The 20,214-nt window shown below is 40.4% G+C and overlaps 1 protein-coding gene across 1 annotated transcript in view; it reads right to left on the reverse strand.

The window, feature by feature from the left end:
• Positions 1–20,214, reverse strand: part of gad2 (glutamate decarboxylase 2) — a 55,029-nt gene that overhangs the window by 9,634 nt on the left and 25,181 nt on the right. Inside the window, exons 7-12 of the mRNA XM_018094777.2 lie at positions 17,474–17,589; positions 11,279–11,358; positions 10,109–10,163; positions 7,672–7,788; positions 7,379–7,443; positions 3,124–3,202 (exon numbers count right to left, since the gene is read on the reverse strand). Coding sequence (XP_017950266.1) covers positions 3,124–3,202; positions 7,379–7,443; positions 7,672–7,788; positions 10,109–10,163; positions 11,279–11,358; positions 17,474–17,589 — 512 coding nt within the window. The remainder of the gene's footprint in view (positions 1–3,123; positions 3,203–7,378; positions 7,444–7,671; positions 7,789–10,108; positions 10,164–11,278; positions 11,359–17,473; positions 17,590–20,214) is intronic.

Genomic DNA, 20,214 nt, shown 5'->3' on the forward strand with positions numbered 1-20,214 from the left:
AAGGCAATATGAAGGGCTGGGGTCTGTGTTTGATTCTGTCATGGACACTGTATGCCTGTTTGTATGCTTTCCCTATGTGTGGGTGGGTTTCCTCCAATACTCAGACATCATACAATATGGTTATTTGGCTCTTGATTACATTAATATTTATCATAGTGTGTGTATTTGATAGGAACCTTAGATTGTAAAATCTATTGGACTGATGTGAATAATGCGCAATCGCTGTAAAGCAAAATAAAATATAACTAAAGCAAAATAATATATGGATAGCACTTCAAATAATACTTATCAACCTACCCAGGACATCAGGTATTGATTTAAGGCGTTTCGTTTAATTGAGCAGTCAACAAAAGAAATGATGTTCTGTGAGTGATAGTCTTTATAGAAGAGTGAAGAATGAATATGATGAGAGGAGGCCTGGGGACTTCACTGTTCCGCTACATTGGGTGAATGAACAATCAGGAGACTTGGGAAGGATCAGTGAGGCACTGCACATGAGAAAGGACAGTCTGATTTTGGGGGCAGTTAATATCAGATGTGGGGGAATAAATAGATTATTTTAAATATTTGGGAGATAATCTTTGCCACTGAAGCAAGTTTGCTCAGGTAATTGAATCATCAAAAATGTCTGAATGCACTTCACTCTCATGGGGTCTCATACATAAATACATATAGAAACACTGTATTTAAAGAGGGACCTTCTCATTAGATCTTACAGTCCCTGAATCCAGCATTCAGTGAAAAATCCCACTTTTTAAAAGACTTGGAATCAGCAGAAATCTTACATTTGCACCTGTAATTGGACTTTGTACAATACGTTGCATTTATTTATGAGCCTTCTGGTCTATTGTGTTCAAAGGAACTTTAACTACTGCCCCAAGCATCAGGTATGCAGGTATATCTTGCTTTCTCAAACTGGTGCAGAATAAGGGTACAAGAATGGGACCTGTTATCCAGAATGCTCACGACCCCAAGTGTTTCAGATAAGGGGTCTTTCCATTATTTGGATCTCCATACATTAAGTCTTACGAAAAATCATTTAAACATAAATTAAATCCTCCAATAAGGATTTCGTACACCTAAAGGTTATGAGTTATAAAAAAATTGAACCGGGGATGCATAAAGGATTCCCAACCCCAGCAGCTTAATATTTTTTTTCCATTGATGAAAACTATGACAGGCTGGAAATTTTTCATCTATTGACGTATCAGTCTCAATCCCTGGGCTGACTTATAAGAATGTGTGTAGTGGTGAGCGGAGATAGCTAACATGCCCGCAGAAATGATATGATTTTATTAATTAGTAATTTAAAAAAACAAAATGATTGCATTATTTTCATCAAACATACAGTCTGTACACACAGAGTTACATGGGCCCTAGAAGGCCACAGCTCAGAATTATTGCACACTTTTGAAACAGACTTAATGTTCCTAGGTGGCATTTAATGGTGTTTGGTGATCTTTGTATTTCTGCCATATGCAGAGATGCTAACCCTGATCTGAACTGATTTGGGGCCATCTTGGAAACACCTGCCATGCCCCTGGACCCCCTTATGTTGCCCTCACCCCCATTCCTCGCTTATCCCACTCCCTACTGTGCTCCCTGTTCCAAGGCTTCAGATGATATCAGAGGGCTTTCGGTGCTGATTCTATGCATTTCCATAGAGCAGGGATGTTACAGGTGCAAATTACTGACAGCAAGAGACGGGGCTGTTACTGTGGCAGACTGGGGAAGCAGGGCTTAAAGGACATGTGAAGCCTACATTTGCCTACAATGTATATCAGTTGGGCACGTCTCCCCCACCCAAATGGCATTATTTGTACTGTATATATCCCCTCTGTTTGCAGCACCATCACATTTTCCTAAAGCAAATAGCAGCTTTCACCCGGTGGCCATTTTTCCTCTGATACATAATCAGATACATTTAGATCTGCAAACAGCATACACACACACAGACGCTTATTCAGCATACATTTCATCAAGAATACAGGCTCATACAGGCACAACTGTCTCTGATAAAAGTTCTGCTTTGTCTGAGCTGAGCTCAGGAGAGGAGATTAGGAGAAAAAAAAACTGAAGCTGACAGCTAGAGCTGAGTTTCTATGGGAACCAGCAATGCCATCTCTTCACTGGCTGCTAGACTGGGGGGCGTGTTTAGTAATTTGAGTTTAGAAAAACTGAGCATGCCCACTAGCCAAAAGTCGAAGCAAATTCCTGAGGGAGGGGGCCGAGTGGGTTACAGGAGGAGAAGGAAATCTAAGTGATTAAGGGGACACTGCAGCCTTACTATTAACCTCTGGACAACCAGTGTGGCAGGTATTGAAAGATTTCAAAGAGGCTGTTCACTGATTAAATTTGTGTGTGTGGGGTTTACATGTCCTTTAAATCAGGGGGAACTCCCGATAATACGAGTTGTTGACATGTCTGTATGTGGTTGGTAAAATAAACCCCACAAAGCATGCAGTATTCAGAAACCTCCTCTTATGCAACATTTCTTCCTACACAGTGAATATGTGTGTATCAGGGAAGCACAGTGCTGCTGGGCCCTTGCAACTTCCTGTTCCTGGTTCCTTGTTACTTCCCTGAATAGCCGAAGGCTCTCAGGGATGCTGGGACTTGTAGTCTAACAGAATCTGAGGGCCTGTCTGCTGAACCATAAGCTATAAACACACAAGCAGTCAGTTTAGGGTTGTCACCTTAAAGGAGACATATTGGATAAATGGAAAAAACCCTAATTTTGTAGGCAATTATGAATAATATCCGGTGCTGGTTTCCCTTTGGGCTAAACATTAACCCTATCTGTAAAAATGGCCCCTTTATTGGAGCTCCCTCAATTTTCAAATTTCTCAATAAATCAGTACAAAACACAACTTTATAAGCACAATCCTTCTGTATTTAGAGGAGTATAATTCACTGGTACATTCATAATTTTTATATGATATGTCTCCTTTAATCTTTCCATAACTCTGGCCAGGGGGCGGGATGTGACATCACATGGGCATGTCAGGGGGGCAGGGCTGCGTCAGTTTTCCTAATTTGGATAATTGCACAGGCAGTTTCCTTCTAAAAATCGTCTGTCAGTTGCCTTCAGCTAGAAAATAAATACAATGGAAGAAGACTTACCTCTTCCCTGACCAGCAATGCCGAGCACTGCAGTGGAACTCCCATCATTTTGTGTGGATTCCATGTCACAGAATTAGCCCTGAAAACAAATTATTCTGAAAAGTTAAATGGTTTCATCCACTGTCTGTTGAACAAAACACATACAGTAGTTTTATAAACAAAATTGTCATCAGCAAAACCTGATCCCTGTTTTTAAAAATGCCTGTAGTTTTCTGGGTAGGAACTGGCTGATTTAATCTGTTCTAAAGGTGGCCATACATGGGCAGATGTAAGCTACTAATTCTGCAGTTTATCTGCCCCTGTATGGGACCCTCTGACTGGCCTACCTGACTGATATCTGGCGGAAAATTGGGCAGATAACGATTGGGCAGGTTTGATTTCCCCAACACATCAAGGTTGATGCAGTCCTTGTCTGTATCCTCGTTGCTGTAATCTTAAGGTCCCCATACACGTAAAGATCTGCTGGCCATACATGCACAGATAATATCGTACTAAACCTCGTTTTGTACGATATTTGGTGCGTGTATGGCAAGTCGGTGAGTCGACCGGTATCGCAGGAAGCTGCTGATATCGGTCGACTCGCCGATCGGCCAGGTGAGAAAATTTTGATTGGGCGCCATAGAAGGCGCCTGAGCAAAATCTGCCGTCAGGGCTGAATCGGCAGAAGGAGGTGGAAATCCTATTGTTTCTACCTCCTTATCCGCTGTTTCAGCCTTGATGGTGTGTGGCGGATCTGACGATGTTTTGTGCGACCGATGGTTGCACGAAACATCGCCAGATTGCCACGTGTATGCCCAGCTTTAACTGGATGATTTCAGCAGGAGTCAGCGATGTGCAGTTCATTACTGACACACAGCATAGAGTTGTTTGCAGCAGGAACTAATTGTTAGGTTTGTTTCTTGTACTTTATCTTAAAGTACAAGAAACAAAACAATGAACACTATATGGGAAGGCATAGCTAACCATCCACCACACTCCGTATGCATGTTTATAATAGGACACTTTTTATTTAGTAGAATAAGAATTCGTCAGATTCAGAAAAGTCCCATTTCACAATGCAAGGTTGTTCACAGCTATCACATTAATCATTTTATTTATCTATTGTACATTAATAAAGACATTGTAAGCACAGTTTTGTTTTCAAGAATTAGCAGTTTTTAAATTACTAACATAATGAATTTGAAACAACAGCGCCACCTGCTGTTCATTTTTGGCCACTGGCTACTGCCGGCTAAAAATGGATTTTCTGCTTTGATTTGACCAGAGAAATGTCGGGTGTCTCTTTTTTGTCCTCTAACTTAATGTTCTAAGCAGAGCAACATCACAAAACTTACCTTTATCAGAAAATTTATTTTCAGCCGAAACGAACAGCAGGTGGTGCCATTGTTTCAAACTCATTATATTAGCACTTTACAAACTGATATTATCTTAAAATCTAAAAATAATGTCAATTGCAAAAGTGCTTAGAAGAAGAGCACTCTGAGCCATTCACATGATTTTGTTTTGGGGGTTTACATTTCCTTTTACTTTGGGTTTTCCAGATAAGGGATCTTTATGTAATTTGGATCTCCATATCTTAATTCTGCTAGAAATCATTCAAACATGAAATAAGCCCAATAGGATTGTTTTGCCACTAGCATGGATTCATGTAACTCACTTGCGAGCAAGTACAAGATTCTGTTTAATTATGACAGAGGAAAAGAAAATCATTTTTAAAATTAGAATGATTTGATTACAGTGTATTCTATAGGAGATGGCCTGGGGAATTTGTATGTATTTTGCATGGAATTTCTTCCATCGACTTATATTGTCGCTGCCCATTGAAAATGATAAGAACATAGACAGGCGAAGCCCTATACATCAGTGACTTCTTGCATCAGAGAGCATCTCAAATGTCACCTCACAGCCATTTCATTTGCTGGGAAATCTTTCCGCTCTCCCCTGAACATCTGCATGTGTCAAATCACTGGTTCAGTGCTCTCGGCTAATTCCCTGGCTTTAATCCCTGAGAGGTAAAGGCAATTACCATCTGCAATTGGGTCATAATAACAATAATGATGTATAATTTGTCTGCTAAGTGAACTCAAAGCCCCCCTGTATATAGCAAGAAGGGAGGTAGTGACCTCCTATTACCCATGGTAACAATGTGCCCAGCCAGAGACTAAAATTAGGGGTAATTTCATGGGGGGAGGGGCACAGAGGCTTCTAAATGAAATATGTTGCTATTTTCATGGTGCCAGGAAGCTCCCTGTATGAAAAATTACTTTTAAAGGAATATTTACTGCTAATTTAGAGTACACTATGTATGCAGGTTTATTTGCAGCACCCATAGCACCCCAATAGAATTAACAACATCATAAAGAGAGAAAATAACAGTACAGTAAGCGACAGGTATTGCAGGAGTAGGGACCAATTACCTTACAGTCTACATAGGTAGAGTAACATTCTAGAGCAGTGCTGTCCAACTGGCGGCCCGCCTCTGTGTGGCCCTCCACCTGTCTGGCTGCTTTGATGGTTTACCCTTGTGTAAACTTTAAATGGTTTCAGTACTGAGATTAACTGCCCCCCTGCATGGTTCTCACTTCAGATTCAGGCTGTAATCCCTCTGTATTGTTTAAATATGTAATCCCCTGTACTGTTTACACCTTTTAATCTCTGCATTGTTCACCCCCTGCAGTGTTCACACCTCAGGCTCAGGCATAGGGTAGGCAGAGTATGGCACATAGGCAGCATAGGGCAGGGAGGGTATGGCACAAACAGGCAGCATAGGACAGGGAGGGTATTGAACACACAGGCAGCTAAGGGCAGGGAGAGTATGGCACACACAGGCAGGGTAGGGCAAAGTATGGCACACACAGGCAGCATATGGCAGACACAGGCATCATAGGGCAGGCAGAGTATGGCACACACAGGCATCATAGGGCAGGCAGAGTATGGCACACACAGGCAGCATATGGCAGACACAGGCATCATAGGGCAGGCAGAGTATGGCATACACAGGCATCATAGGGCAGGCAGAGTATGGCACACACAGGCAGCATATGGCAGACACAGGCATCATAGGGCAGGCAGAGTATGGCACACACAAATAGGTGCCTGTGAGAGGTGAACCTGGCAAGGGTTTGTTCTGGGAGTTTGTTAGCAGTTGGAAATAGCCATTAAATGGTCCCTAAGGTGTGTAATTATATGCTGGGGGTTGCTGTGCTATCCACAGGGGAGGAGGAGGCATATGGATTTAAGGGTATGTCTTAATATTTAATAATATAATTCTTTCACATATTAATGACGGTTGATATCCCCGCAGTGAGGACCAAACATTTGGGTTTTTGCTGCACTACCACCATTGTGATAAAATGGGTGTGGTTTGAAGTGGGTGTGGTTTAAAAGGGGGGAGTGGTCAAAACTGGCTTCCATTAGCGGCCCTCCCCCATGTATGCGCGAGAAATTCCGGCCCTCTGCACCGCAGAAGTTGGACAGCACTGTTCTAGAGTATGAAGTAATTAGAGACACTTTACTAATGTGGAGGCATAACTTTAAGTGCATTCTATTTCCCTTGTATTTGCGTTGGAATGGTATCACATCCAATGGGGTTATGTAATAAAAGACACTAAGTTAAGGTCCCCATACACGGGCCGATTCTAGCTGCCGATATCCGTCCCTTAGACCGATTCGGCAGCTAATCAACCCGTGTATAGGGACTACCGACTGGCCTGCCCGACCGATATCTGGCCTGAAATTCCAGGCTGGCAGTTTCAGGGTAGATAAGTGTGCATTTCACACATCCATATACATGTGAAGCACATCTGCTATGTTCCCTAAGAGCCAAGACTAATAATCTTACAAAGTGAAAAAGCGCCATGACGAGCTGCAATGCTTGGTGGGTAGTGGCAAATACCTCTGTTTTGTAGAGTTGGGGTTCTGTAGCAGTAAGAGAAGCATTGGCCCACATGGTTGTTGGAAGTGTCAAAATGAGAGGAAGATGGGCTGTGCATGGCAGGGAGCAACTACTAACCCAATGTAGCAGTAAGTTAGTCTTACAAGTAGTGTTGGTGGACTTGTTTCTCTGAGGGCTATTGGGAAGAATGTGTTTAAAAACTTCTTTGCATGTAGGTGTATGTGTAATTCTTTATATATAAACTACTTATTTCTGCAAAAAAGTCCCGAAGCAAAACACATTCTGATAATGTATTCTAGTTTTCTTGGTTAATGTACCAAAATACTGCATGCTTCCCATTGACAAACTAATGGATTGTACCTGTCAGCTCCATTAAGCTTCCATTTGTGCTTCCTTGACATCAATAATCCGCCACCCCATGCAGCCTGAGAAGGGAAAAATACAAAATTAGCTGGGGTCCGGGGGGCTGAATGTAGCACTTCAATGTAGTTTTGAGCGTGCCATTGGAAATACCGAGGTGTTGTTTTAGGGCCAATTATGGAAACCCTACAATTCTGGGCAATATGTGATTCGGTACAGGGCTGTCCAAATGGAACAAGGAAATATGTAAGCACCTTATAGAAGAGCAGTAAGGAACAGATAAACATACTCACATCTACATGCATCCAAATCCTGTACTTTTTGCAAATATCAGCGATAGATACTAGGGGGTCAAATGCTCCATAAACGGTAGTTCCTGCAGTAGCACTAACGAAGAATGGAACATAGCCCTGTATGGGAGAAAACAATGGCAAGAAATAATACAAATGTGCAGTAATATAAATCCCAGAGCAAGTCTGGGTTTGGCTATGTCAGGGGTCCCCAACTTTTCTTACTCGTGAGCCACAATCAAATGTAAAAAAGACTTGGAGAGCAACACAAACACCATAAAAGTTCATGGAGGAGCCAAATAAGGGCTAAGATTGGCTATTAGGCAGCCTCTATGCACACTATCAGCTTACAGGGGGCTTTATTTGGTAGGAAATCTTGTTTTTATTCAACCACAACTTGCCCCCAAGTCAGGAATTCAAAAATAACTACCTGGTTTGGGGGCACTGAGAGCAACATCCAAGGGGTTGGGGAGCAACATGTTGCCCCTGAGCCACTGGTTGTGGATCACTGGGCTATGTGCACCAAAACTGACATTAGAAGCTTTACACCAGGGTGTTAACAGTGCTATTCATCCATAGGAATTTTGTGCCCAATTATCTAACAATTAATTTTCTTAATATCAGCTATTTTTGGGTTGTGATTATATAAAAAATGTAATCATGTCAATAATACAGCAAACCTTTCACGATTATATTCCTGTATCCTAGTAATTATTTATATTGTTTAATGACAGTGGCTCGAGTCCTTTAGGGATAGTAAAATCCGCAATATAATCTCTTTATATTTGTAAAGCTTTTTCTGTTGGATTTGGTTTGCATTCGTATGAGTAAAAAACAAGAAAGGATTAAAAGATCAAGGGGAAAAGTTCAACAAGATAACTGCAATATTCACAGCTTGTGTGATAAGTGTAAGCCAGTTGTCTGTTCATGTTGGGATAATCCCAATCTCCATGAGTCTGTTTATATATACAAATCAACAAATCCCGTGGAACATGGCTAGGTGCAACATCCACAGGATTTATTCCAAACAAGTGTGGGACTGGCCCGCAGGGATACCAGGAAAACTCCCAGTGGGCCCAGGTGTCAGGGGGCCCTCATGCTTCTAAACGTTTGGCCTAGTTCATGGTCATTCCTTATTTTCTGTATAAACAAAGAGACTAAATATATAAAAGAATAGAACTAGGAAAATATGGAGGTTGAGTGAGGAGTGGAGTAGAAGTAATTTGGAGAGTGGCCCCATAGCCATAGGTTTTCTGGAGGGCCCCTGTGGTCCCACAGAACATATAATTTCACATTTCACACATATCATATGTTCCATAATTTACTACTCACACCACCTGCTATTCCTGTATTTTATAGTATTTGACTATATAAGCTATTAGCAAACTAAGGGGGCTATTTCTGTTGATGCTTCACATAGCCACCCATAAACAACTATTGCTGAGAGTTTGTGGCCTTGCCTGCTTGGCTACTCCCTTGATGGTTTATTACAAAAGCGGATTATGAGACCTGACAGGAGGTCTGATATCAAGGACATAAGACTGGGTGTGTGGCCAGCACGGAACTCACAGAACAACTGAACCTTTACAGAAACAATAGAACCAGAAACAATACAATAGAAATAAAAATAGAATAATACATTTATCTTGTAGTATTTCAGCTAGCTAAATGTAAAAGGAAATTGTATCTCTTTATTGAGGTATATATATAGATATCTATAGTAATAGATAAGTTTCAGTCCTGAAAGCAGACAGCTGGATATCTTTTGGCTTACAAATTTAGATTGTAAGCTCTGCGGGGCAGGGACCTCCATTCTTTTGTCACTTTGCTCTGTGGATATAACTAATGTAACTATACTTTTTATTTATTTGTATTCATTATTGTACAGGTATAGGACCTGTTATCCAGAATGCTTGGGACCTGGGGTTTTCCGGATAAGGGATCTTTCTGTAATTCAGATCTCCTACCTTGAGTCTGCAAATAAAATGATAGTAACAGTAATTAAACCCAATAGGGCTGTTCTGCCCCCAATAAGGCTTAATTACATCTTAGTTGGAATCAAGTACAAGGCACTGTTTTATTATTGGAGAGAAAAATGAAATCATTTTTAAAAATGTGAACTATTTGATTAAAATGGAGTCTATGGGAGATGGCCTTTCTGTAATTTGGAACTTTCTGGATAATGGGTTTCCGGATAAGGAGTCCAATATCTGTACTCTGTATTTATCTATTATTGTAATGGCCCCCTATTTGTTTATAAATGTATTATTCTGCTGTACAGCCCTGTATACATAAGCAGCGCTTTGTAAATAAATATATACACATACATACATACAAAATATCTTTGGGCTCTCTGTTATTTATATAATTGTGCCTGAACTGCAGGGAGCACTAATTTTTATAGATTACTGACCACTCAGAAAAACAGAAAGGGACTTACATTTTGTTTGGCTTCGATAATTCGTCTTTCAAGATCCGATGGTATCAGTCTCCCCCTAGAACCAGAATGGAACATATTAACTGCCAGCAATGTATATTTCGATTGTTGTGTTTGGTTTCCTTGAACAAAGAAGCATTCCCCAAATAGTTTAAGGAGCACATATATAACTATTACCAGGTCCTACATGCTTTTCTAACTACTTTTGTATCCTAATTTTAAGTAAGCCTCTCCTTTTGTGTTTATTGAGAGTAACGGAATGGGACCGCACTCCGGAACACGACTCCTGCCTGTTTCCCTCATAGTGTCCTTGCTCTCCAAATCAACAAATTAATTGTTGATTAAAAACTCATTACTTACTTAAAATAAAATTCAGAATTGGTATATCATAGGAAAAAAAACTGCCTTCTTAGATGACCCTGTAAAAACAGGAGAGCTGGCAAATATAAACACTGGAAATAAACGTAAATGGCCTAAATCGAGGAGTGCTGCTGCCAGCATGTAGTTCCTGCATTTTGTCTGTGAGCTGTGGTGAAGTTGTTACAATTTGTAATGTTTTAGTCCCTCCTCCCCTGCCAGGATTTTAAATGATGCAGAAAGAGAAGAACTGTTGTGCAGCTGGATTTCAGTATATAAAAATGGTATTCATAGTTTTTGAACTAAGAGTTTACAGTAATAGATATACTGGTCATTTCTGTGTTATGTGGGGCACTTTAACAATTAAAGAGTTTCCCTTTAATTACTGTTTCTATGGCAATATTTTCCCCCCCTGCTTATTATATTTCATCTGACTCTACAAAGCTTTCCTTATAAGTGCACACTATATTATAAATGTTAATAATGTCTATACATTTGTCCCTTTCCGACTTTTCATGCCAGAGTTTCCAAGCATCCAACATATCATCCGATTTCCCTATAGTGTACAGCAGATTGTTTCTACCCGCAGGAAGTGCTCGGCCCTCGCAAAGTAATAAAATATGTGCTTGCGTTTGACATGCTGCGCAGCTGAGAGAGAATTGAGGTCACCCTATCATTAACAGTGCGCTTCAACCAAACAAATACATTGTGTGACAGCTTATACAATCCGCTGCCTCGTGTTATTTTGACCTAAATCAAATGAATTACCAGAAATGTCCTCTGCTGCGCTATATGACATTCGGAGGGTTTGTATACCTTTCATCGGCTTTGATAAGGATCACACTGTCCGTGCCAATCCCTAAGGCTGCAGCTCCTTTCTTAACTGAAAAGTGACTCTAGAAACAGAAGAGTAATTGTGATGATATCAGGGGGTCACTTATTCATCTAATTTCACAATAATGCACTCTAACATTCATCCTAGCGTCAGTTCTGGGTATCAACGAAGGTCAGAAAAAAAACAAAATGGCTAACAAGTATGAATTCACACTGTCATGTGACCCCTTGCAGTGGAAACAAGGCTTGTAGACTCAAGGCCTCATTTATTGCACACAAATAACCATTCTTTCCCACAATGCACCGTTTCCTGCAGAATTGTTGCATCATTGCAGCTCCAAGTTGCGCCCACAGCAATAGCCCAAGCACACAGTAATGTGGGTAAACATTTTCATAAACTATACGCAAGTAGCAGAAAGTGATATCAGAGCACCAAGGTGCATGGCATTAATAATGATATTAGCTTAGGATTTGCTTGCTGCAAGTCTGCTGCAGCTATTGACCCAACCTCCTTGAATTAATACCATTGATAGTGGGGTAGGTAAATCCAGTGGTCCTGGTATAAACAGGTACCCCTGGTGGGCTCCAGTGGCTCAGACCCGACCCTGTTGCCGCTCCCCCGGCTGCCAGTGTCCTCCTTATACGCTCTCAGGGGAGGACGTCTGGCGGTGGGTTAGGGGGACGCTGCCGGCGGGGGCACCTTGGGGGGTGCAGGACCCCTGTGGTGACAGCCCCGGTGGGCCCGGCACCCCCCAGTGCAACCGTGGTGACATTAAGTTATAAATAACCCTGTCTTATAGGCAAAGACTTCTTAAGCATTTTTCTTGGCCACGAGTAGTGGAATGCACAGTGAGAGAGGGTAAAGAATTTTAATAGTGAAAAAAATTGATGGTGTTCAAGTACATGCTGGTAGTTGGTATGTTATTATTTTTTGGGGGTCACTGATGCTGGTTACTCTGACATTTAATGCTGGAAGCTACTGTCCATGTTGGGTGATTAGTGCCTGTGACACTGTGCCATTTAATGTTGGGCAGTCCATGCCATATGATGCTGGACATTAATTGACATTTAATGTTGGATGGTCAGTGCCATTTGATGCTGGGTGTTAATTTGCCATTTAATGTTGGGTAATATGATGCTGAAAGTTACAGTCAGTCTCTTGCAGTTTGGCCTTAAAGGTGGGTGTGGTAACACGGGCATGACTTTAAGTGGGTGTGGTTTAAAAACTAGGCGTGGACAACAATTGCTTCCATTGTCAGTCCTCCGGCCCTTAGTAGCACAGAAGTTGGACAGCACTGAATTAGAGAATACTATATAGGAGCATAGGCGTAAGAGTACAACATCCCTGAACTACGGCCCGTATCTGTGCTACTGGGGACATATAAAACAAATGCACTGAATAATGTGCTAAACAGACATATAAGCACTGTGCCTATGGGAACCATATTGTCTGTCTGGGTTATAAATCAGGCACAGTTACCCAACTACAGCTGTACTGTTGTACTCCTGCCAGCCAATGGCAGACAAGAGTGAAGCTTTGATTTAGAATCTACAATTATTTTATTAATGTTTATGCATATATCACAACAGTAACATATTCCACAGTGCTGTAAAGCTAATACAACTTTGACACCCAAAGTTACACAGTTGACAATATGGGGGCACATAGCGAGGTTTAGCTTCTACAGGCAGGGGCAGCCATTCGATATCTATTTCCCCCCTGGCCCTGGTCAGGTATGACTTTTGCTCTTCTCATCTTGCCATCCCTTTATGTAGGCTCAATTTCTAAGCCAATTATGAGACAATTTACTATGTGTGTGCCTGGAGCTTTTTCTGTTTCAATTTATTAAGGAAGACATGGACAAATATAATAATGAATTTACATTAGCAGCCAACAAGCAAGAGGGGGAGGGATAAATACAGAGTTCTACAGAAATCCTTCCCCTCGTTATTTTCTATCATCACAACTTCCCAAAATACAAAAATTTGCTAAATTATCAGAATTGTGTTTTTGTGATAACTTTTCTTTCTGTCTGCTTCAGCCACATCTCTAAGGGGGTTATGTAATAAAAGTCTGCTGTTCTCTGTTTTAGTTACCCCCATATGTAATAAAAGGCATTAAGCTTGCCCAGGAGCAGTAGCCCATAGCAACCAATCAGCAGGTAGCATTTACTGTTCACCTGTTTCAAAGCAAACATCTTATTGGTTGCTATGGGTTACTGATACATGCGTTCTCTTTAAATCTCTCTCTCGCTGATATTAAATCTAGGCTTCCAGGACTATCTATAAGGCCAATAGGCATTGTCTCTAGATTGTACCCTTACTGGAGTTAAGATATGCCCCTTGGCAAGGGTTTGGCTCCCCCTAGGGTGGATAGTCCTACAGCTTGGGAAGCTCTGCTCTAAGGTTTAGCTGCCATTAATGCTTTTACTACCTGGAAAATAGTCTTCTATCATCTACCATCAACTAATAATATTAATTTCTTATTTAGCTTAGACCTGACTCTGCCTCACACACTGACAGAGACAGTAGAAGACCCCATGGGATCTGAATGAAAATATTTATTGCTACTGTAACCAACCTCTGTCACCTCCCCTAAAGCAAATCAGGCAAACTTCAGATCTCTAATGCCTTAATGGCATAACATGATTTGGTTTGTACCTAAGCACCCATCATTCTTTCCCTTTGTGCCATTGGCTAACCTATAGACCTATACACTGTAGAGTTCTACCTCTCCTGCCTTGTTTATACTGATGCCATTGACCATTTTGAATTGGTGCTTGCCATTCAACTTATTACTTCTCAGTCACGCCTAAGCTGTTCTCTAGTTTTAGATTCCAAGGCTAAGGCTGACTGAGTTTGAAAATAAATGTCACCACACTAACGACAGTAATTGAATTAATCTGTCAACCAAGATGAATGCACTTCACAGTCCCCCCCCCCCCCCCCCCCCCCCCGCTGAGCAGCACAGGCTTAGCAAGTGGGCTTTCTCTCCAACATATACAACTGTGTAGAATAGTCAGGCTTTCTCTCCAACATATACAACTGTGTAGAATAGTCAGGGCATTGAAACAAACTGTATCCTCACCAGTGGGGAGTTTAGTGCAGAGGTTCCCAAAGTAATTGCTGAGTGCACTCCAAATAAACTGAGAACTGAAGTGTATGCTTATTTGATTTGAGTCCCCATGACTCCTGGAACCATGACAGTATGACTGATTTGATGATGATTTTTACTTACTGTAAATGTAACCTATTAGCCAATGAGGTCCTGATCATATGTTGAACCAAAGAGGATGACGTGAAACCAGAAGGTAAAAACCTCAGTTTAGTGTACGGAAATAGAGAGAGGTGAAGGTAATGTAGCACGTTGGATAAAGGATGGGTTTTTTGAGATCCTGCCAATAGGAATCAGCATAACCTCAAACACTGTTTTCGGAAAACATTGTAAATTCTCACCAGAAACTGGATTTTTAATTGTTTTAATTAGGCCCAATTAGGTGCCTCAGTTTAGTTGCAAATGCAAATTAAACCATGGGATTCAGTAAACAGGAAAATTGGGAAGCAAAATGCAAACTTTAAACCTCAACACAAAGACAAAAGACCGAGTACAATAGGATGTATGGTTGCTATGGGAACTGGATTTACATCACAAAAGCGATTATAATGGAGCCTCAACTCATACAATTATAAATGTCACCTAGCTGAATATGAGGTCCTACTCTATTCTACTCTGATAAAATGTAGTTTTATTCTCCTGCTCTATTTTGGTAACTGCATACTTTGGCTTATTAATTCCTGGACAGTACCAGATTTAGTATTCACCCTCCAACAGTTCTGCAACCATTCTGCAGGGTCAGATCAATCCAATATTGCCCACCTCAAGGTGGGCATATTGGTAAAAGATCCTTTTGTTTGGCAAGGTTGTCTTGTATTTCTGTCATATATACAATTATTTGGCCACAAGCACAGTATCACAATATCACCTACCTAATGCTGGCCATACATTGAAAGATCTGCTTGTGTGGCACCCCTAATCTTTCCTTGTCTACTCCAACCCACTTTAGTAAATTGTGTTGTTCAACATCCAACAACTCTTGGTTGCTGCAGCAATGGCAATGGTATTAAAGTCGAACAAAAGAATGGGACTCTGCATATGGCAGTGCTCCAGGCTAGTGGGTCTTTTACCCTCAGGCAAGTCCATAGTCATCTCAGCAGCCATGGTGGAAGAGGTGTTTTCTGAGGTATATAAGTGGGGGGAGCTCAACTAGTGCTATAAAAGCATCTCAGGGTGAAGACACATGGAGCTACTAGTAGCAGCTACATGTTGTGGCTACTAAAACAGACAATGCTGATCATTTACTGATAACTGTCTCTATGTGTGTTTTAGCAGAGGCAATTCTCAGTATTGTCAGTGGAAATATATTTTCTGGAGTATAGTAGCCGTCAGGGGCGATTCTGGACATATCCAGATGGAAACCGGAAATTCCGCTCTTAAAGAAAGTTACCAGGAGCGGCTTTTTGCCGCCCCTGTTAACTGGGGAGCTTCTGCCGCCATAATATTCGGAAATGGTTTTTTACAGTGAATCGGTCATACTGGCAGATAAATTAGATAGCTTCAAAAGGGTTTGGATGGCTTTTTAGAAAGTGAAAAAAACAGGGTTACAGAAAATAGCACTTAGTACAAGTTGATGCAGGGACTGGTCCGATTGCCATCTTGGAGTCGGGAAGGAATTTTTTCCCCTCTGATGCAAACTGGAGAGGCTTCAGATGGGTTTTTTCCCTTCCTCTGGATCAACTAGCAGGTTTTATACAGACATAAACGTTGAACTTGATAGACATGGGTCTTTTTTTCAACCTAACTTACTCTGTTACTATGTAGGTACTGATTAGACTTTGCATGATGAATGCATATTTATATTGTACTACTTGGATGAAGTCATTGTGCCCTGGTGGGGGGGATGTAGATAACTTCGGGAAAATATATAAACAATAGAAGGCACCGGTAAGGGCATTACCAAAATAAAAATGTGACCTACAGTAAACCAGTTGGCCAGGTATCTTATAGGATATATGCTTGACCAAATAATGGGCTCAATATTAATACCATCTAATAAATACCATTAAAATCAATGCCATGTTACTTGTTTTAGATGTACAATTTAATATTGTAATAATCCCATAAATAGCAAGAAGGCTGGTGCATTATCTTCCTGCCCTACTTTTCTATAATTATATGAAAATACGTTTGCAGAATTAATCCAGCCTATGATGGATACATTTTTCAACCTTCCAGAGCTTTGTACTCGTGTTATAATAAAGCTGAATGTGTTATGCAGATCAAGTGCAAGGGAGGCGGTTAAGGTCAGCCCTGTAGCGCTGTGCTTTAGCAAAGGCATTAGCAGGCAATTTCCCCGAACAAGTGCACTGATTACAAGTACATTTAGCTTGTCGAGTCACCACTCATCTTACAATGGGGTTTTTTTTTAAAAGTGTCAACCAACCTTTGATTACTGGAAGAGAAGGAAAGTCTAAAAGATCCATTTTATGTTGTTCTCAGACAGAGAAAATCATGTCTATTAAATGTATTTAGAAGTTTAAGGAAGGATAATAATGCTGTATCCCTATGTGGCTGACTCCCTCTGCAATCCTTACCCAATCACAACCTATGTGATTATTGGAAGTACATTCTCATAACTACTGATCTCAGCTCAGATTCGAACAAAGAGCTACAGCAACGATGGTTATACACATTTCCCATCGAACATGGAGGTAAAAGTATAACAATTTGGGGGTCAAGACATTATCCTTATTGATTTCTATTGTACAGCACAGTGGAATATGGTGTTGCTTGATAAAAACCATAATAATAATTGCATGAAATATAATTGTTAGAAGATGATGATGTGTTAAAATGAGAGCAAATACAGCTCAAACTGGGGCTCACATTGGGTGAATTTACTCCATTGCAGTAACCCATAACAACCAATCAGCAATTAACTTTCATCAGTCTGAGTACTTAGAATAAATCTGTGGTTGCTATGGGTTACTGAATAGGTCCAAATCTGAAATGAAGCCCCAGACTAGGCACTTTATACAGTTTAAGTTACATTACATGACGGATCCACAGAGTAGACAGCAAACATGTCATGAATACAGAAATAAAGATAAATAACATACATGTTCTGATGTGAAGGCAACCAGTCTGGGTAATGCTGCCATTCCTTTCTCTTTAACCTCTGGGAACATCTTGAAACGTGCAATCAACATAGCATACAAGTTAGATATGGCACCACCTGGAGTCCACAGTAATACATTGTTACTTTTTTTAGTGAATTATCAATGCAACATTCAACAAACTCAAGATCTATTATGTTATCCCTTGGCTTCTAAAAACCTTTTATAACAGTACAAACTGTTTGGAATATCTATGGAAACCATTTGGGAAAATAATTGTCCCAGGGTGAAGTCTATCAATGGTATTTTGTATCTGGGATGACCTTGATAGACCTTCACATTGGACAATAGTACAAGTGATGTCTTCTGTATTGTTGATATTATTTTACACTTAAACATATTGATTATCATGATAATGAGTACACTGCCCCCCAAGAACCAACCAGATATTACTATTCAAAAAATGGTCTCTACTGCCATGGACATAAACTCTCTGCTCTTGACCAAAATCTGTCTAGGAAGTCTTAAATTCTTGCACAGAAACTGTGTGCCTATAATGGCAGCTCACTAGTACCAGTAAAAGTAGTGATATTGTCCCAGATGCAGCTATGGACTTTGCCACTTTCTAAGTAAGGTGCTGAAAAACATTATATTTCCCTTACCGAATGCTGGGGATTCAAGCACATTAATGAACAATGTATTAAACTGAGTTATTGAACTAATTCTATTAACATTCTCCAAAGATTTGTAGAATCAAAAACCCCTAAAAAAAAACCTAAAAAACTGAAATCTGGCACCACCATGTAATGCAATGTATTTTGGGGGCTTTACCCCTTAATCAGGAGCCTGGTATATCATTATGGATGTCATTGCTGCTATGCAATGCGGCCATAGGGTTCTGAAGACTGCACCAAGTTCTACTTATTTTGTAATTTGTGAGCAGGGAGGTATGTATGTATAGTAATGTTACTTAGGGTTAAACAGTTCTTCTATTTAAAAGGCAGGAACAGCTATTAGTGGCTCTGCTAATGCTGCCCATCTACTACCTCCTCCATCCAAAGCTGGTTGAGATGAGGTTCAACAAAAGCTAAAGAATAGATTGGGGCACCTATATTAGCAATATGTAAGCATTGTAAGCATTTTCCCATTTAGATTAAAAAAAACAGATCCATGAGTGAATGGATAAGAAATATATAGTAACATAGTAAGTTAGGTTGAAAAAAGACATACGTCCATCACGTTCAACCATAATGCCTATATATAACCTGCCTAACTGCTTCTAAGACAACCATAGAAGCAATAACTTGTAATTTGTGAAAAAAAGTATGTACCCCCTTTTAAAAAGAGTATTGGACATGTTTTTATGAATTGAAAAATGTTAACAAATATGCGTATATTTTTATTTCTTCTTTCTTGATCCCTTTTTTGTGCTTGAAGTGCAATGCTTGAGAGGCTAATAAGTGTTATGCATTGGATTCTGGGTAAAACATGAACAGTTCCTGGTACTGAGAGTTCACTGTTCATTACTACACAATTTGGATTTTTAGAAAAAAATAGTTTTTTGGTAGGATCAAAGGTCCAGTGGTGTAGAGGGGGCTTAGCTTGAAGATTTGGGAAAATGCCTATTTGCTCTCCTAAATACACCTGAAAGCCCAGCCTGGCGTGTAAACAAATTTGCTTTCCTAGATATTCCTGGAACTATGGCTGAATGGCCATATATTTTCCAAATATATGTAACCATGATATAAGTAAAGGGGGTATTGGACCTCCAAGAGGAGCTTGAATGGAAAAAGATAGCAAAGCAGGGGATGGTACTTCCTGTGATGCACTACTTGTGGGCTGTGCTTAGCTTTGACTGACAGGAGCCTGTCCACTATCAGATTAAAGGCAGTGCTCTAGGTCTAGGGAAGCCCCGCCCCTCACTCTCTATGTAACAAAAAACAGACTACTGGAAGAAGTGCAAGATATATGATCTCCGCCCCCACAGCATTGGATTATGTAAAAAATCTAATGCTTCTATTACTTAGGTGGTATTAGTATGACTTTTAAAGTATCAACAAGAAAAATTGCACATTGTCTACACCCCACTAAAACTGCATATTCAGGTGAAATTATTTGTAAGATAATGTAATTTATTAATTTTTTTCTTCTTCAGCAAACACACTGTGCCATGGAGCTGAATGTGTCGGTTTTGTGGAATATATTAGGACATTTATGATCTTTAAATTGTGAGCAGCCAAAAAAAGGATTTGTACATGCAGCAACCAATCTGCAGGCCAAAGAAAAAACAAAAAAAGTATAATTCCAGGCAATCGCCTGAGCATGGGCAGTTTTTGCAACAGGCTTTCAAATGTATGTTCATTAAAGGATAGGTAAACCTTAAAAAAATGATGTAAAAGTGCTCAGGGTGCTTTTGTAAGCACTTTTGCTATTTACATTCATAGTTTTTGTTTTCAGTTTCAGAGCTATTGAAGTTTTTATACATTTCCAATATAATTAATCATGTGACAACAGAGACACCTACTGGCCAGTTGATGTTACTGTACAGTCAGAGCGATATACCATCTGAAGGAAAACACAGAAGGGTTCTGATGTTTCTCTTCTCAGGAAAGAAACCAGAAGCCTCAGATGCACTTTCCCATCTCCTTCCTTAAGCACAGTAACATCAGAACACTTCTCTGTTTTGCTTCTGAGGGTATTGATCTCTGACTGTACAGTGACAGGAACTGACCAGTAGGTGGAAC

The sequence above is a fragment of the Xenopus tropicalis genome, chromosome 6 (assembly GCF_000004195.4).
Source record: "Xenopus tropicalis strain Nigerian chromosome 6, UCB_Xtro_10.0, whole genome shotgun sequence".
NCBI classification, from domain to species: Eukaryota; Metazoa; Chordata; class Amphibia; order Anura; family Pipidae; genus Xenopus; species Xenopus tropicalis.